This window comes from Salvia splendens, chromosome 13 (assembly GCF_004379255.2).
Source record: "Salvia splendens isolate huo1 chromosome 13, SspV2, whole genome shotgun sequence".
Classification (NCBI taxonomy): Eukaryota; Viridiplantae; Streptophyta; class Magnoliopsida; order Lamiales; family Lamiaceae; genus Salvia; species Salvia splendens.
In genome coordinates this window covers 33,791,198-33,805,348 of record NC_056044.1, presented here as the reverse complement: position 1 = coordinate 33,805,348, position 14,151 = coordinate 33,791,198, and the positions used below count along the sequence as shown (strand labels likewise).

At 37.7% G+C, this 14,151-nt stretch overlaps 3 protein-coding genes across 5 annotated transcripts; 1 reads left to right on the top strand and 2 right to left on the bottom strand.

Annotated features, from left to right (window-relative positions):
- The first annotated feature begins 1,503 nt into the window (after positions 1-1,503).
- LOC121762582 (probable CoA ligase CCL5) lies at positions 1,504-3,680 on the top strand. Its single transcript, XM_042158503.1, has 4 exons — positions 1,504-3,011; positions 3,096-3,163; positions 3,313-3,415; positions 3,495-3,680. Exons 1-4 carry the CDS (start codon positions 1,614-1,616, stop codon positions 3,618-3,620), a joined length of 1,695 nt encoding a protein of 564 aa, XP_042014437.1. The 5' UTR covers positions 1,504-1,613; the 3' UTR covers positions 3,621-3,680.
- A 187-nt stretch (positions 3,681-3,867) lies between these two features.
- Positions 3,868-9,156, bottom strand: LOC121762583 (acyl-CoA-binding domain-containing protein 6-like). 3 transcript variants are annotated; one of them, XM_042158505.1, is made up of 14 exons: positions 9,009-9,156; positions 8,287-8,392; positions 8,035-8,112; positions 7,831-7,950; positions 7,595-7,661; positions 7,417-7,478; positions 6,972-7,111; positions 6,737-6,863; positions 5,858-5,972; positions 5,652-5,740; positions 5,444-5,527; positions 4,600-4,920; positions 4,456-4,515; positions 3,868-4,290 (listed from the first exon to the last, which is right to left on the bottom strand). In XM_042158505.1, the coding sequence occupies exons 2-14, from the start codon at positions 8,380-8,382 to the stop codon at positions 4,129-4,131; spliced, it is 1,521 nt and encodes a 506-aa protein (XP_042014439.1). In that variant the 5' UTR covers positions 8,383-8,392; positions 9,009-9,156; the 3' UTR covers positions 3,868-4,128. The 3 variants fall into 3 exon arrangements, with proteins under 3 accessions (XP_042014439.1, XP_042014438.1, XP_042014440.1); XM_042158504.1 differs by having other exon boundaries at positions 9,014-9,156; XM_042158506.1 differs by lacking the exon at positions 9,009-9,156 and adding an exon at positions 8,776-8,979.
- An 895-nt stretch (positions 9,157-10,051) lies between these two features.
- On the bottom strand, positions 10,052-12,452 carry LOC121760050 (probable small nuclear ribonucleoprotein F). Its single transcript, XM_042155651.1, has 5 exons — positions 12,308-12,452; positions 11,370-11,457; positions 11,193-11,230; positions 10,620-10,684; positions 10,052-10,338 (listed from the first exon to the last, which is right to left on the bottom strand). The coding sequence occupies exons 1-5, from the start codon at positions 12,311-12,313 to the stop codon at positions 10,269-10,271; spliced, it is 267 nt and encodes an 88-aa protein (XP_042011585.1). The 5' UTR covers positions 12,314-12,452; the 3' UTR covers positions 10,052-10,268.
- Positions 12,453-14,151: the final 1,699 nt, after the last annotated feature.

Genomic DNA, 14,151 nt, shown 5'->3' with positions numbered 1-14,151 from the left:
GGTTCAAGTAGCTCTTTTCAGATTCCCAAATCCAACCAGGAATATCTCCTCCAATGTGATTGTTCGAGAGGTCCAAATCTTTCAAATAGGGTTGGTTTACGAGATATGGGAACTCGTACAGATTGCAGGATGCTAGGTGCAACGTAACAAACTGGGGGGAAACATCGGAGTTTGAGGTTGAGTTGGTTGTGTCAACTAACAAGTTGTTGTGAGAAAGAGAAAATTCTGTAAGCTTTGAAAGAGTCTGAATCTTTTGCAGTTGAAAAGTGCCATTGAACAAGTTGTTAGAAAGCAAGAGAATGGATATGTTTTGAAACAGGAAGAAGGAAATGGGAAGAGGACCACTTATCCTATTATTACTCAAATCTAACCAAATAAGATCATTTACAATGGGAAATTCTTCAATTTGTCCACTAAATTGGTTGTTGGATAGAGTAAGAGTACTAAGTGAAGGCAGAAGAAAGAGATGGTGAGGAATGCTACCGTTCAACGAGTTTCGGTCTAACAATAAAGAAGAAAGGTTTGCAAGACTTCCAAAATCCAAGTGAGAGAGCGATCCCATTAAAAAATTACCACGAAGGTCTATGCTTTCGAGTTTGCTGCACAAACGAAAAGAAGGTAGTGAACCAGTGAGGGAGTTTCTTGACAGGTCTAGATAAACTAGGCTTGTTATGTTAACAATCGTGGAGGGGATTGATCCCGTGAAACCGGATCGCGACAAATCAAGGTGTCTCAGATTTGTGAGGCGATGGAATTGGTTAGGAATCTCACTTGTGGTGAAGTCATTCCATCGGAGGCGTAGCTCCGACAAGTATGTCAACCGGAAAAGGGCCGATGACTCACCAAATCCACCGGATATGTGCTCGCCGTTGAGGAGCAAATTGACAACACGGCCAGCACCATTGCATTCAACGCCGCCCCATTCGCAGCAATCATATGTATGATTCCACGTCACTAACTTTCTAGATATGGAAGAATTGAACACTAATTCACTCTTGAGGTCAAGTAACAACTTTTTTTGATGATCGAGGCATTGTCCGTCAACAAATATTATGAAGAAGACGAAGAACAGAAGCGAAGAAATTGCCATTGCAGAGAGAATAATGCATTCTAAACATGAGTTGATGCAGCTCTAATATGAAATGAAGACTGCTAATTACCAATGGCAGGCCTAGAGAGAGCAGTGGGTACCTAAAATTTTCAAATATTTTTTTATCTTTCTAATAAAAAAAAATAATTAAAGTTCTTATTATAATTTTAGAATTGGTCTGACATTGTTGGTTGAGGTTGAAAATTTTATGATTTTTTTAAGTGTTAGCTCATTAGGTCATCACTTCAACCTCAACCAGAATCAGACAAGTTTGGGCGGCAAAAATGCTGATCTTCTTGAAAATGTCCAAACACTAAGAACGATGTCGTTTTCTCGACAAAGACAACATTCCAAAGGAATAAAAACTGAATCTTGCAAATATGAAGCTGTCATCACCTCGTTATAGCCGGCAACTAGCAGAATGCGACATGGTTTTAACAAATATTTAACAAAAAAACATCATACAAAATGTGGGAAAATTATTGAAAAAATGTTATAGAACATAGAGTGTGAGAAGAGGCTAATGGTAATGGCTGCTATGGAGGAAGAATCCCTACAAAAGTGTCTACACTTTGATAAGAAGTGTGGTTTCGATTCGCAAACTGGAATCTATCATTCGTTGGTTCGTCTCGACGAACATCAAAAGATCCCGACTCATCCCAATCTTGACATAGCCACGTACGTGCTGTCTCATTTCCCTCCACCGGAGGAGGCTGAGAGCCGCGTTGCGCTCATCGACTCCGACACCGGCCACCGCATCACCTATGCTCAGCTCCACCGGTCCATCACCTGCCTGGCTGCTGGTTTGCATCACGGGCTCGGGGTGAGGAAGGGCGATGTGGTGTTCGTCTTGTCGCCTAACTCGCTGCTGTATCCAACCATATGTCTCGCTGTGCTCTACATTGGTGCCGTCATCACCACTGCTAATCCGGTTAATACTGAAGAGGAGATCATCAAGCAAGTGCGTGATTCGGGTGCAATCCTAGCCATTGCTGTACCCTCGGAGGTTTCCAAGCTGTCTTCGGCTGGAGTGCCTGTTCTCCATACTTCGCGTGGTGGAGGAGGCGGTCATCTTTCTGTTGAGGAGCTGATCGAGAAATGTGAAGCTTTGGAGATTACAGAGGTGAAGCCGAATCAGTCTGAGACGGCAGCAATTTTGTACTCTTCGGGGACTACCGGAACCAGCAAAGGAGTGGTATTGACTCATTCCAATTTCATCTCGGTTGTGACAATGATGAAATGGTCTACCCAAGTATCCAAGGCCAGTGATGATGTGATCTTATGTTTCATACCTATATTCCACATCTACGGCCTAGTATTTTTCGCGCTGGGATTGTTCAGCACGGGAAACACGGTCGTGCTAATGAAAAGATTCGATTTCCAAGCAATGCTTGAAGCTATTCAGAAATACAAGGTGAACAACATACCTGCTGTTCCTCCAGTGATTCTTGGTCTGGTTAAGCATGATACAAGAAGGCATGACTTAACTTCCTTGCGACGAGTGGGATCAGGAGCGGCGCCACTGAGCAACGAGGTGGCTGAGGCGTTCAGAAAGAAGTTCCCATGGGTTGAGCTTAGGCCAGGCTACGGATTAACTGAGTCTTGTGGAGCTACTACTTACTTTGCTACTGATAAGGAGGTAAAGGCTCGCCCTGGCTCATCAGCAAGGCTGCTTCCGTATTTCAGTGCCAAGGTGGTGGACCCCGAGACGGGAGAGGTGCTTCCGCCTTTCAGGGAAGGAGAACTCTGGTTAAAGAGCCCAACTGTGATGAAAGAGTACTTGGGAAATGAGGAGGCAACTGCTGTAACTTTTGATCCGGAAGGATGGCTTAAAACAGGCGATCTTTGTTACTTCGATGATGAAGGATACATTTATGTAGTCGACCGGATCAAGGAACTGATCAAGCACAATGGTTATCAGGTATTATTTAGTCACAACATCTAATAAAAGAGTGTTTCCATTTAAAACTATAGTTTAGATAACTAAACTGCTGCCATAATGCAGGTGGCTCCAGCAGAGCTGGAAGCAATACTAATAGGCCATCCCGAAATAACCGATGCAGCAGTCATACCGTATGTTTCCATATACCTTCAATTAACCCCTTCCCCATCCCCAAAACACAAAAACACACAAAGTGCAGAGACGCAAAAAATGCATATACGGAATAACCTATACATGTTGTGTTTACGTAATATTCTAATGCGGTAAGAACAATGTGCAGGCTTGAAGATGAAGCTGCAGGACAAATACCTGTCGCATGTGTGGTCAGAGCATCGGCTGATAAGTTAACAGAAGATCAAGTCATCCAATTCATTAATAGCCAGGTATTCACGAGACCAGCCCTTCCGTCCCTTCTGCTGAAACGTGATTATAAAAATAAAAAACTATATCAAAAATTCGCAGGTAGCACCATACAAAGCGATTAGGAGAGTAAATTTCATCAATGCCATACCGAGGTCTGCTGCTGGCAAAATTCTGAGAAGGCAATTGATATCACAGAGTAAGCAGCAGATGCCCTCCAGATTATGAAGTAGAAGGAATCTTCATCTGAATTTTCAAATCGAATCATTGTGTTTCTATATATATATCATGTAATAAAGAAACTGCAATGTCCAAATTTGTAATAAAAAGGTTGTTCTAGCAGCTCAACTCTGTTCAAACTACCTTCCAGTAGTATGCATTGCCTAAGAAGTGTCCAAAAAGTATATTCTCGAGCTGCACATAATGTTGTTATTCATTTTAATTGGAAGTTTTACATAGAAGATAAAAGACAAAATGAATGAATCTAAATGTTTAAAACTCACAAAAATTACAAAAAGACAAGGGAATTTGTGCTGTTCCAAAGTATTTCAAGAGAAACAAACGTTATGTGGATGGGGTGAAGATAATCAATATAGTTTTCTACGCGAAGACATTCTACAATGGGAAAAAAGTACTTCAAATTTCACTCCATCAAGCATAGGGATTGCAGTCGGACAATCATCATGTTTATGGACTCGACTGCCCTTGGCAATTTCATCTGCTCCGAGCAACTAGCTTAACCAGCAACCCACTTCCAGATACCACCAGATCGCTGCTTCTGGACTTCCGCATGCTCCATATCACTTTCAAGGGCAGATTTTTCCATCCTTAGTGCTTGAACCTCCTCTTCTAATGATGGAAGTGATTCAAGCACCTTCTGTAGCTCTGCTATTTGTGCCTGAAAATGACATAAGATATCAGATATATCAGAAATCAGCCACAACAATCATTATATCACTCACTCCAAAAGAGCATAATATAGTTGGTCATCCTCGGGATGGGGGCAAGTTCGACAGAGTTGACATGACCCAAAAAAAAGAGAGGATGCAGATAGTTGTATGACCTCTAGGTTGGCACATCTTGACCTCTCCTGAACAAGCTGTCCTTGCACTGAATGTAATTCCTGCGTCCAGTTCTCAATTTTATAAATATTTTTTTTACAGAAACAAGGATGCAAAGAGTTTTAAACAATATTCTGGCACCTAACCTTGGACAACTCAGCATGATTTCCATTTATCTCTTCAATCTTTGTCTTGATAGCAGACTTGTCAGCTGTTATCTCAGCAAGTGACAATTCCAAAGCCTTCTTTTCCTCTTTGAGTGAGTTAATTTCAGCTGAGATATCCTTCTGGGAGGTATCCACTGGGATTATCTTAGAATTTGAATCTTCTTTTTCACTGAAACTCAACAGTTCAGGTTTTGCCAAGGCATATGCAGTAGTTACAGAAGCAGCGGCAGCGGCGGCTGCTGGTGATTGCAAAATCTTAGGTTGCAAATAATCCCTAGGTTTGACCCTCATAGCAAACACCTATACATGAAAGGATACACCAAACCTACTGGTTAGTTTGAGTTAAGCAGTAGGAAAACAAGAAAGTTAAAGTATTGAAAAAACAAATAAGGTAAAATAAATTATTAAAAGAAAAGGTAGAAATGAAGAAGTATCCCTCACAGCATACACGTAATTATACAAAAGATTTTCATATTTTACTTAGAGGCTGTTTGGGTACTGCACAGATAGAAATTACTATGATAAAAGATATATATAAGCTTCAAGACTCAAGAGCTTTGCCAAAACACCCCACTCATACACAAAGGTTTCCTACACAACTAAATTAATTTTTCTCATATAACATTTTATCATCATACTTCCCATTTTTGTGTCCCCATGGCCCATGGTAAACTTACATGTCCCATAAAATAGACATACTTATATCATATGAAGATGGAACTTCTCTAATTGTAAAACAAACAAATAGACAAATTAACCAACATCTAATTGTAATCACTCCTGGTATGAAGGTAGATACACTTGTACAATCACAAAAAAATACCTCGTTGTGATACTTCCCATTATAGCCGCCATACGTGATCAACACGTTATCACTCCCAAGTGATGTAGATGCAATGCTGAGACCCTGTTTTATGTTTCACATTAAAATCTCATGCAAACAATAAATATATTTAATGCCAGTTCTGTAATCTATAGATACAGCTCAAATGACAATATAACAAATTAAATACACACAGCCAGTGAAGTACCTCACTAGCTAGTGGATCTCTTCCCTTCACAGAAGTAACCACAGATACAGCAAGCTTTGACATATTTATAACAATGGTCTCTAGGGAACCTGCAAGAAACATGGTGTGTTTCACAACTAGTCATAGAAAAACAGAAGCACAGACTAATGTGAGAAGGAAATTGAAATGTTATGACAAAACTCGAGCCTATATTAGATTTCACCCACCACTTTTGTTATCTCCACCACCAACTATATACCAATTTCCATCAACTGCAACACCAGCATGACCAGCCCTAGGAGCAACCACATCACCCTGCAATTGTGGTTTGGACCATTCCATCTACAATAAAAGAATTGCAGTCCATTTAACATTCATATTATTAGCAAGTAACAATCGGGTAATTCAAGAAATCAAATCCCAAGACCTTACCCCCTCATGCAAATCAAATGCCTTTAGTTTATTACATAAGGTCTAGAAAAATAAGTAAGGATCTTTTTATTATCTTAATTTTTAAAGGCAATATTGTGGACAAGTTGTAATTTCCTCATCCTCCATGATCCAAAAAATTACCTACATTTGCCTTGGAAGGGAAAGAAGAAATATGTAACTCAGTCCCACAATGGTTTCGGACAACATATGCAATTAACTAAATTAGTTGGGTCACATGAGATTCAAATCATTTCTCTATTACTATTGTTTGGTAGTCCTAAAATATACAGTAAACTAACAGAGCTTGGAGATACATTTAACAAGAAAAGATATCATCCAAATGTAACAAGAAACAAATAAACAGGCATATAAACATTTGTGATAAAAAAAAATAGAGATGTTTTGAAACAAACTCCATGTATGCAAAGCACAGAGCAACACTTGGCCACAACCTGATTTAGTTTACGACTTTCCGAACAGTAAAAGGAGTCCCTTGGGAGGAAAAACTAAACTCAACCAAGAAGCAATATGCTAAAGGTTCACTTGCATATGGATTTCTATTTACTCAGTTAATTACTTCTTATAAGGAAAATTGGGAAAGTTTGCTCGCATGTCATTACAGAGGCTGGATCAACATGGACAGAAATATAATGGAAAGAAGAAGGTAGGCTCACTGTTTCTAAGTCCAGCACATGAAGGTCATTGTAAAAGACTGAATGAGAGCATCCACCGAATATGAAAAGATAGCGATCGGCGTGTAGAGCAGCTGCATGATCAAATCTAGGGGATGGAGGTGTCTGTCTGTCAAAGTAAAAAGCAAATATTAATTGGAATTCATCAATGAAATGTATATAGAAATCAGCAGTTTGAGTATATACAGTAACGCATTGATTAGATAAAGTTACGTACGTGGTCTCAACAGCACTCCATGTTTTTGTCTCCAAATCAAGAACATGAACATCATTTAGTACTCGTCTATGGCGGTCTTCTCCACCAAACATGATAATTTTAGAACCAAACTGTATAACAGACTGCCCACTCCGAGCTACCTAATGAAATACCATGATAATACCTAACAATTACATCATTGAAGGAAAAATAAATAAATAATAAACATGCATACAGTGTCCACTCTGAGCTGCCTAATGAAACACCATAAGAACACTTAATAATTACATCATTGAGGCAAAAACGAACCCCCAAGAAAACATTTTATAGAAAATTAGAAACTACATAAACTTTGTTTTATCCACATGACTCATATTAGCAAAACAAGGGGCACGTTTAGTCAATGAAGGGAAAACTAATATGAAGAAGACAAAACTTTTAATGCGAAATCAAAGAATCAGTTTACCGGAATATTTCCGAAGGTCTCAACAACACCGCAAGTGTATGATTCAAGATCAATGAACCGCACTACAGGGTATATAGGAAAAGACATAAGGGTCAGTACTGGATGAAAAATAAATAAATTAAAAAAATGTTAGTTCAGCATAATCAAGAGTTTAGCATAGTAGATCTTAAAAACGAACCTGCGACGGTGTCACCACTCTCCTTTGTGAGGCCAGCAAGAAGAAGAAGTCTTCCATTCCACACAATCTGGAGTTGGGAAATTAACTCTATAGATCAATTAGATATATTAAAATATAAACTAATATCACTTGAAAACTATCATGGCTATTTGCAGCCTAAAATTAGAAAATATGATGAATGGTAAAGGAGGAGGGCATATAAAATGCATAAAAGATGAAACATCCAAACTGATTACCATGCTGTGACCCGAGGTTGCTGGGAAAGCTCCAACTTTGGCACCATCTGTAATTTTATCATCATTGGCTTCCATGTTCAGTTTGATACTTGACCACATCAAGTTTTTCAGATTGAACACCTAAAATCATGCAAAATAGATTAATAAAACATAAACCCCCAATCAAAAATTCATGAGTTGTGAGCAAGGAATAGTTAGCAATACCTGTATATCAGATAGGTATCTACCATTGCGGCTTCCACCCGTAACGTATAACTTCTCTCCCAATACTGTTGCAGCATGCTGTAAGGCAAGAACAAATATATATAGGGAAAAAGTGCATTAAGCATATTGTAAATAGCAATCAACGTTTACAAATTTACAGCTTTTTTCAATAAAATGAAAGCGGAAGAGAAACTTAAAACAGGAAAAGGACAGTTGAAAATCCAGAGAGTTCAATTTTCTAGATAACTTTACCTTGTACCGAGCAGCAGGCCGCTGGCCATCTACCGGGAGCGCTGCCCACTGTTCATGGTTTAAATCCAAATGCCAACTTTGATTGTCCATTCCCATTGCAGGTGTCCTGCCACACCAGAAAAATTATCAGTTCGGAGAAAAAACAAGCATAAGCTACAGTAGTACACATAATCTATCTTTTCTAGACTAAGAACCTAAAAATGAGAGAAAGTATAGCTATTTATTATTGAGGCTCATAATGCAGCTTGCCAAATCTATAACTCAAATAGATTTAGATTTGGTTACATTTTCCAAAAATATAAGAAAAGGAACGATCAGCAAATATAACGAAGTTTCAAATCCCAAGTTAACTCTAATTTCTCAATTTCGCAAAGTACATAATTGGAATACTCCCTTTCAGCTGCCGACTGAGCTAATTCGAATTCAAAGCAACACACTCAGCTGGATTAAAACTTCGTACACGGTCATCAAACTCCAAAGCACACTTACAACTGTGATTAATTAGATCCAGCCACTGATCAAAACCAAGTATCACAATCACAAAATTCTCATGATCGACGCTCATTTCCCGGTCTTCAGATTTCGAAAATGCACATGATAGCTCAACAATACGCAATAATCAAAACAACAAAACAAAAATCATCGCATGAAATGCCGCCAAAAAAACACAGAAATTGATCAACTACAGGGCAAAAAAATTCAGAATTCAAAACAGCAGAAACCTTACGAGAGAGGTAGGGAATCGGATCCGCGCAGTGGAGAGAGATCGGACGGCTGAGATCGCTCGATCTCGAACCGGGACAAATGGAGCAGATCGAGGCACCGAAGAAACCGAAATTTACAAAGCGGTTGAGCTCTGGTTTTAATGGATGAGGGATTTTTTTCTAACAATATGTTGAGAATTGATAATTTGATGCAAGTCAAAGGGGTATAATTGTCATTTGGATAATAATTTCTATTTTATAACAATGTTTTCTTATATGTGGGTTACATTCATCTTTTTTCTAATTAGTACAATGCTAGATTATACAAAAATATATATTCGAACTACTTCATTGGGGTTGTTTATTTGTGAGGATTATATCTGGAAAATTAACGAATAATTAACAAAATCTTAACATGATTTTAAATTATCAATCATATTTTACTAGTATTATTATTAGCAATCAATAATTATTTATATCAATCTTAATGTAATTGTTGAAACTAGAGATAACAATAATTTTTAATAGTACCTTGAAATTATATTCCAATAGATCATAATCTTTAATAGTAACATTAATTGGCCTTTTGGAGGAAATCGGATTTATGGGACTTTTCTCACGAGTCACGATACATAATTTTCCATCTTATTACATTCCCAACTTTGGCCATAATTTAGGCATGTAGTGTTTAAATTTCAAAAATAGGTAGTTTGGTATTAAGTTTGACAAATCAGTGAGGTTTGTTATAATTCCATAATAAAATACTAATTCTGATTATATGTAACAGTCTGATTTAAATAACTACTCCATTTAGTACGCATACACATCAGATCATCTTAATTAGTAGATATACATCATGCCATTAAAATGCGTACACAGTTGAAAAATGAAATCAGAAATCACAAAGTTTTGAAATTTGTGCAATTATCACATAATATATATATGTAGGCAAAACAAGAAAATCATGATTTGGTGATAATTGAACCCATTGGAAAAAATATGGGCAAATTAATTTTCTATCCAATAATTCAACGAGTAAAAAAGAACCCTAATGCACCAAATTAATTCAAACTCTCATTTTTTCCAATTATCTGGACTGATCTGAGACAATTTAAAACAAAATATTATCCCTTCAACAGCTCATGTGCATAAATTTTACATGAACAAAGATAGAATATGCATGTCAAGTACAACTACTACACAAATGATAGAAGCTTAGAAGTGCAGAAGCAAGATCAAACACCAGTTCAATTAGGCACGATGATACAATCGGTCAGACTAATCACGGTCAGCATCTTCGATCTCTTCATCCTCAGGCACACCACGAAGATACAGAACATTATTGCATCTGCACAAGATAACCCAAAAAGATTTCATCAGCTAACCGTATTTCTCTGAGAACTATATTGCTTCGTAAAAAGCCCAACTGCTGAACAGAATATTCACAACTTAAGCAATAAATTCCTCTAAGTAACAAATGTTCATATGAAAAATTAAGACATACTGTATTCTATGAGAACTGAGATAGGGAGAAGTAATAGTAGTTTGTGCGAAGTATATTAATCTATCTAGTTTCATCCAAGAATGTGTATGTACTTAGAAGATGATTGAAGAGAAGATGAATGGAACCTGATCAAGATTTCTCCAAGGCTTCCAGTGCACTGCCCATCAATGTATTCCTCAGCATTCGCAAGCTACAAAAATAAATGATTAAGCATTTAATAGATATATGTCAAACAATTTTGACCATTTTAAGGTAAATCACCCAATGGGATAATATACTATCAAGCTATATAACCACCAGATTCCGCCCTTCTTCAGTTTCTACATTCAATATAAAAATATTTATAAAAATATTTTGCTTGCATAACATAAGTTTAGAAGAGTGAAGCTTAACTTTTTCCTGTAAATAAATGCTATAGCAGAAACTAGCCCAACAAAATTCACATTCATTTTAGATGGGGAGTGAATTTATGCAGGGAATTACTAATTGTCAGGTGTAGGAAGGAAGTTCCCACTTTCCACCGCAGAAATATTCCATCAAAATAAAAAGAACATACATTTTCATGTCAGAGTATAACCTACAAGCTAGGTAATTGTCATATTTCTCATCACATCCATATTCGTATCAAGTACTGTGGTTGTGAGTTAATATACAATGTAGCAAATTATAAGTTGATGTTTTAACACAGTACTAGGTACCTGCAAGTTCATGTATGAATCCACAGAGACGAGGAAACCTGGAACACAACAGAAATAGAAAATTAATCTTCTCAGTGATATAAGAATGCTGAATATTTAATATATGAAGGAGAAAAGATAAGAGTAATGAAGAGGTATTCATATTATTAGAAAAAACAATCCCAAAACTTTAGTAACCTTTGTATTCCATTCCCCATTTGAGTTTGACCATGACAGGCTTCCCAGTCAAATTGTTCAAGAAAGGCTTGGGGTTAACTGGCACGGTCTGCAAGCAACAACCAAAAATATTTCAGAACCCAGAAATTTATCATTATGCCCATACCACAGATAATATATGCATACTATATCAAGTTGAAACAATGGACCAAGCCAGGCTGACTTAGTGAAACCAAGAAAGATGCAAACGAAACCCAAAATGAAAATTGGCAGTCTTTCACTCCTACCAACTAATTATCCTTGATGCAATGGCATGGGGTTTATCTCTAAAGCACAAATATGAGTTGACAATGCAAGCTGGAAATAAATAGTGTTTTGGGCATACTTAACTTAAAATAATCTACACCTAAGAACAGGTATGTAGATACATACATCACCTAAACCTAAGTATGCAGTAAAAAACAGTGCTAAGCAAGATGTAAACTCATCTCCACTCAATAACCATAAGTCGAAATACGGCCTGCAACAAAAGACGTCATTAACATCGGCAAAGTTTGGATCGTTCAACTGAGCTTTCCAAAGGCAAACAATAATGTAATCATTTCAAACAGAGAGGAGAAACTCAATCAACTCATAATTTAACTCAATTAAGTTGCTGAATCACACTGCATTTTCAGAAACCCTTGAATTTTCGCCTTTTCTTCACAGCAACAGCAAGAATTCAAACAAATCCCCTATCTCGTATAATAACACGCTATTCATCAGAAAAATGAAAACGAAACATCGTAAGCATATAAAAGCAAAGCAGAAAATGGAAATTCCAAAGACACTTAATCCACCCCTCCCCTCGATTTTGCTCTCTTCGTTATTTTTTCTAGCCTCCAATTTCATGAACGGTTAGATCTGAATATACATACACAAACACACAAACCATATAGAGAATAAGAACGGGAGCTTACCGCCATGGGAGAGATTTTCTTGAGCTGCGAGGGTTTAGGGTTTTGGAGATTGACAGTAGCGAAACCGACGACGTATCGTCGTAGTTTATATGGAGAAGGGTATAAATAGTAATATCGGAAAGTATATTTAAATTAGGGTAACTGATTCTCAATTTCTATAAAATGGAGTATATTATTGTGATTTGTTCATAGTATTTTTTAACTAAATAACTTTATTTTATTTGAAATAAGAACATCGATTTAATTCATCAGTAATAATGTTTACATATAATTTTATTGTTGTCGTATCAGATAGAATTTTAGCAAAAAATTTAATAACTGCGAACAAATTCAATATTAGTACTATTGTCGACTAGGGGTTTTGTTTTTGTTGTACTGACAAAACAAATTAGGATTATCATATAATCATTTGTATATGATATATACGCCCAAAATTAATACAAAAAGCTCAATATTAATACGTCCATTTATTATATATTTAGGACTTCTGCATATGAATGTAAATAAGGAGTACTAATATTAAAAAAAAAGTAAACGCCAAAAGTGGTCCTAAACATATGACGATTTTACAATTTTGGTCCTAAACATTATCTTTTGAATTATTTCGTCATGTACAATTGAAAACGGGCCACATTTAGTAATTTTTGGACGGCACCGTTAAAAAATGACGGTCAACGTTGATTTAGTCAAAATCATTATTTTAAAAAAACATCAAATATTCTAATCTAACTAATTAAAGTGAAATTAAATAGGCAAACCCATCTTCTTGCTTATCCTCTCTGGGAAGCGATTCGTAAATTTGTTGTCGCTGTTCCACGCCAGAGATCTCCGGCTCCTCCACCACCAATCGTTCTAGCACCACCACCACCACTCCCACTCCAACCCGGACGACAACAACAACAACGAGAACAAGAACAAGAACAACATCTCCCTAAACCTAAAGCGCAGCGCGGCCGTGACCAGAGCTACAATGGCGGCGGGAGAGAAGGGCGGCGAGGTGTCGCAGCGGCCACAGGGGCGGCAGACGGGGGCGAAGAACAAGCCGAACCTCCCATCATTATCGCCCGTGACAGGGCCAACGCGTTGCGGTCCCAGGGCCAGGTCGGCGGCTGCACAGTCGTCACCATGGCCGCCTCCTTCTGCAACGCCGCCTACGAGCGCCTCTCCCTCGAGGAAGAAGAGGCGTCGCGTCCAGGTGATGAGCGATCCCAAAGCAGCGGAAAATCAAATTTCCCGATGAGAATTCAGTCTATCGATTGGATCCCGAGCGACGCCGTGAAGCCACCGGTGTTTAAGTCTCAGCTTAAACGGTTGTTTGGCCGTTCGTACACCAACGTCCTCCGTACTTCGTTCAAGCTCGGTCTGTTTGGATAAAACGGTTCAGACATGGAGGATAACAACGAGCGTCCTCCACCTCCGTGAAATGCGCCTGCAACCATTGCAAATTACTTCAACGGCAATAGTAGTGATAGCTCCAACGGCGAGCTCAACCAATCGAATACTCTCTGCGTACAGATTCTCCCATATCAATTTCAGCTAATTCTTCCTTCAACGCCATTTTAATGGTTTAGATTAGAATATTTGATATTTTTTGAAAATAATGATTTTGACTAAACCAATGTTTATCGTCATTTTTTAACGGTGTCGTTAAAAAAGGACTAAATGTGACCCGTTTTTAATTGTGCAGGATGAAATAATTCAAAAGATAATATATTTAAGACCAAAATTGTAAAATCGTCATATGTTTAAGACCACTTTTGGCCTTTACTCTTAAAAAAATTGGGTCTAGTCACTCTAGCCTACTACTAGTTTGGAAGGCAAAATGAATAATGACCCAATTTCAT

What these genes read in the sequence shown, in the direction of transcription:
- LOC121760050 (XM_042155651.1), bottom strand. An exon ending in ATTCATACATGAACTTGCAG is followed by an intron (nt 10,685 to 11,192) that starts GTACCTAGTACT and finishes TTATTTTTGTAG; the next exon opens with CTTGCGAATGCTGAGGAATA. An exon ending in CTTGGAGAAATCTTGATCAG is followed by an intron (nt 10,339 to 10,619) that starts GTTCCATTCATC and finishes TATCTTGTGCAG; the next exon opens with ATGCAATAATGTTCTGTATC.
- LOC121762583 (XM_042158505.1), bottom strand. Translation starts at nt 8,382, where the DNA reads ATGGGAATGGACAATCAAAGTTGGCATTTGGATTTAAACCATGAACAG. An exon ending in GATACCTATCTGATATACAG is followed by an intron (nt 7,951 to 8,034) that starts GTATTGCTAACT and finishes GCATGATTTTAG; the next exon opens with GTGTTCAATCTGAAAAACTT. An exon ending in CAAGATGTGCCAACCTAGAG is followed by an intron (nt 4,291 to 4,455) that starts GTCATACAACTA and finishes TGTCATTTTCAG; the next exon opens with GCACAAATAGCAGAGCTACA.
- LOC121762582 (XM_042158503.1), top strand. Translation starts at nt 1,614, where the DNA reads ATGGTAATGGCTGCTATGGAGGAAGAATCCCTACAAAAGTGTCTACAC. An exon ending in ACCGATGCAGCAGTCATACC is followed by an intron (nt 3,164 to 3,312) that starts GTATGTTTCCAT and finishes AACAATGTGCAG; the next exon opens with GCTTGAAGATGAAGCTGCAG. An exon ending in TCCAATTCATTAATAGCCAG is followed by an intron (nt 3,416 to 3,494) that starts GTATTCACGAGA and finishes AAAAATTCGCAG; the next exon opens with GTAGCACCATACAAAGCGAT.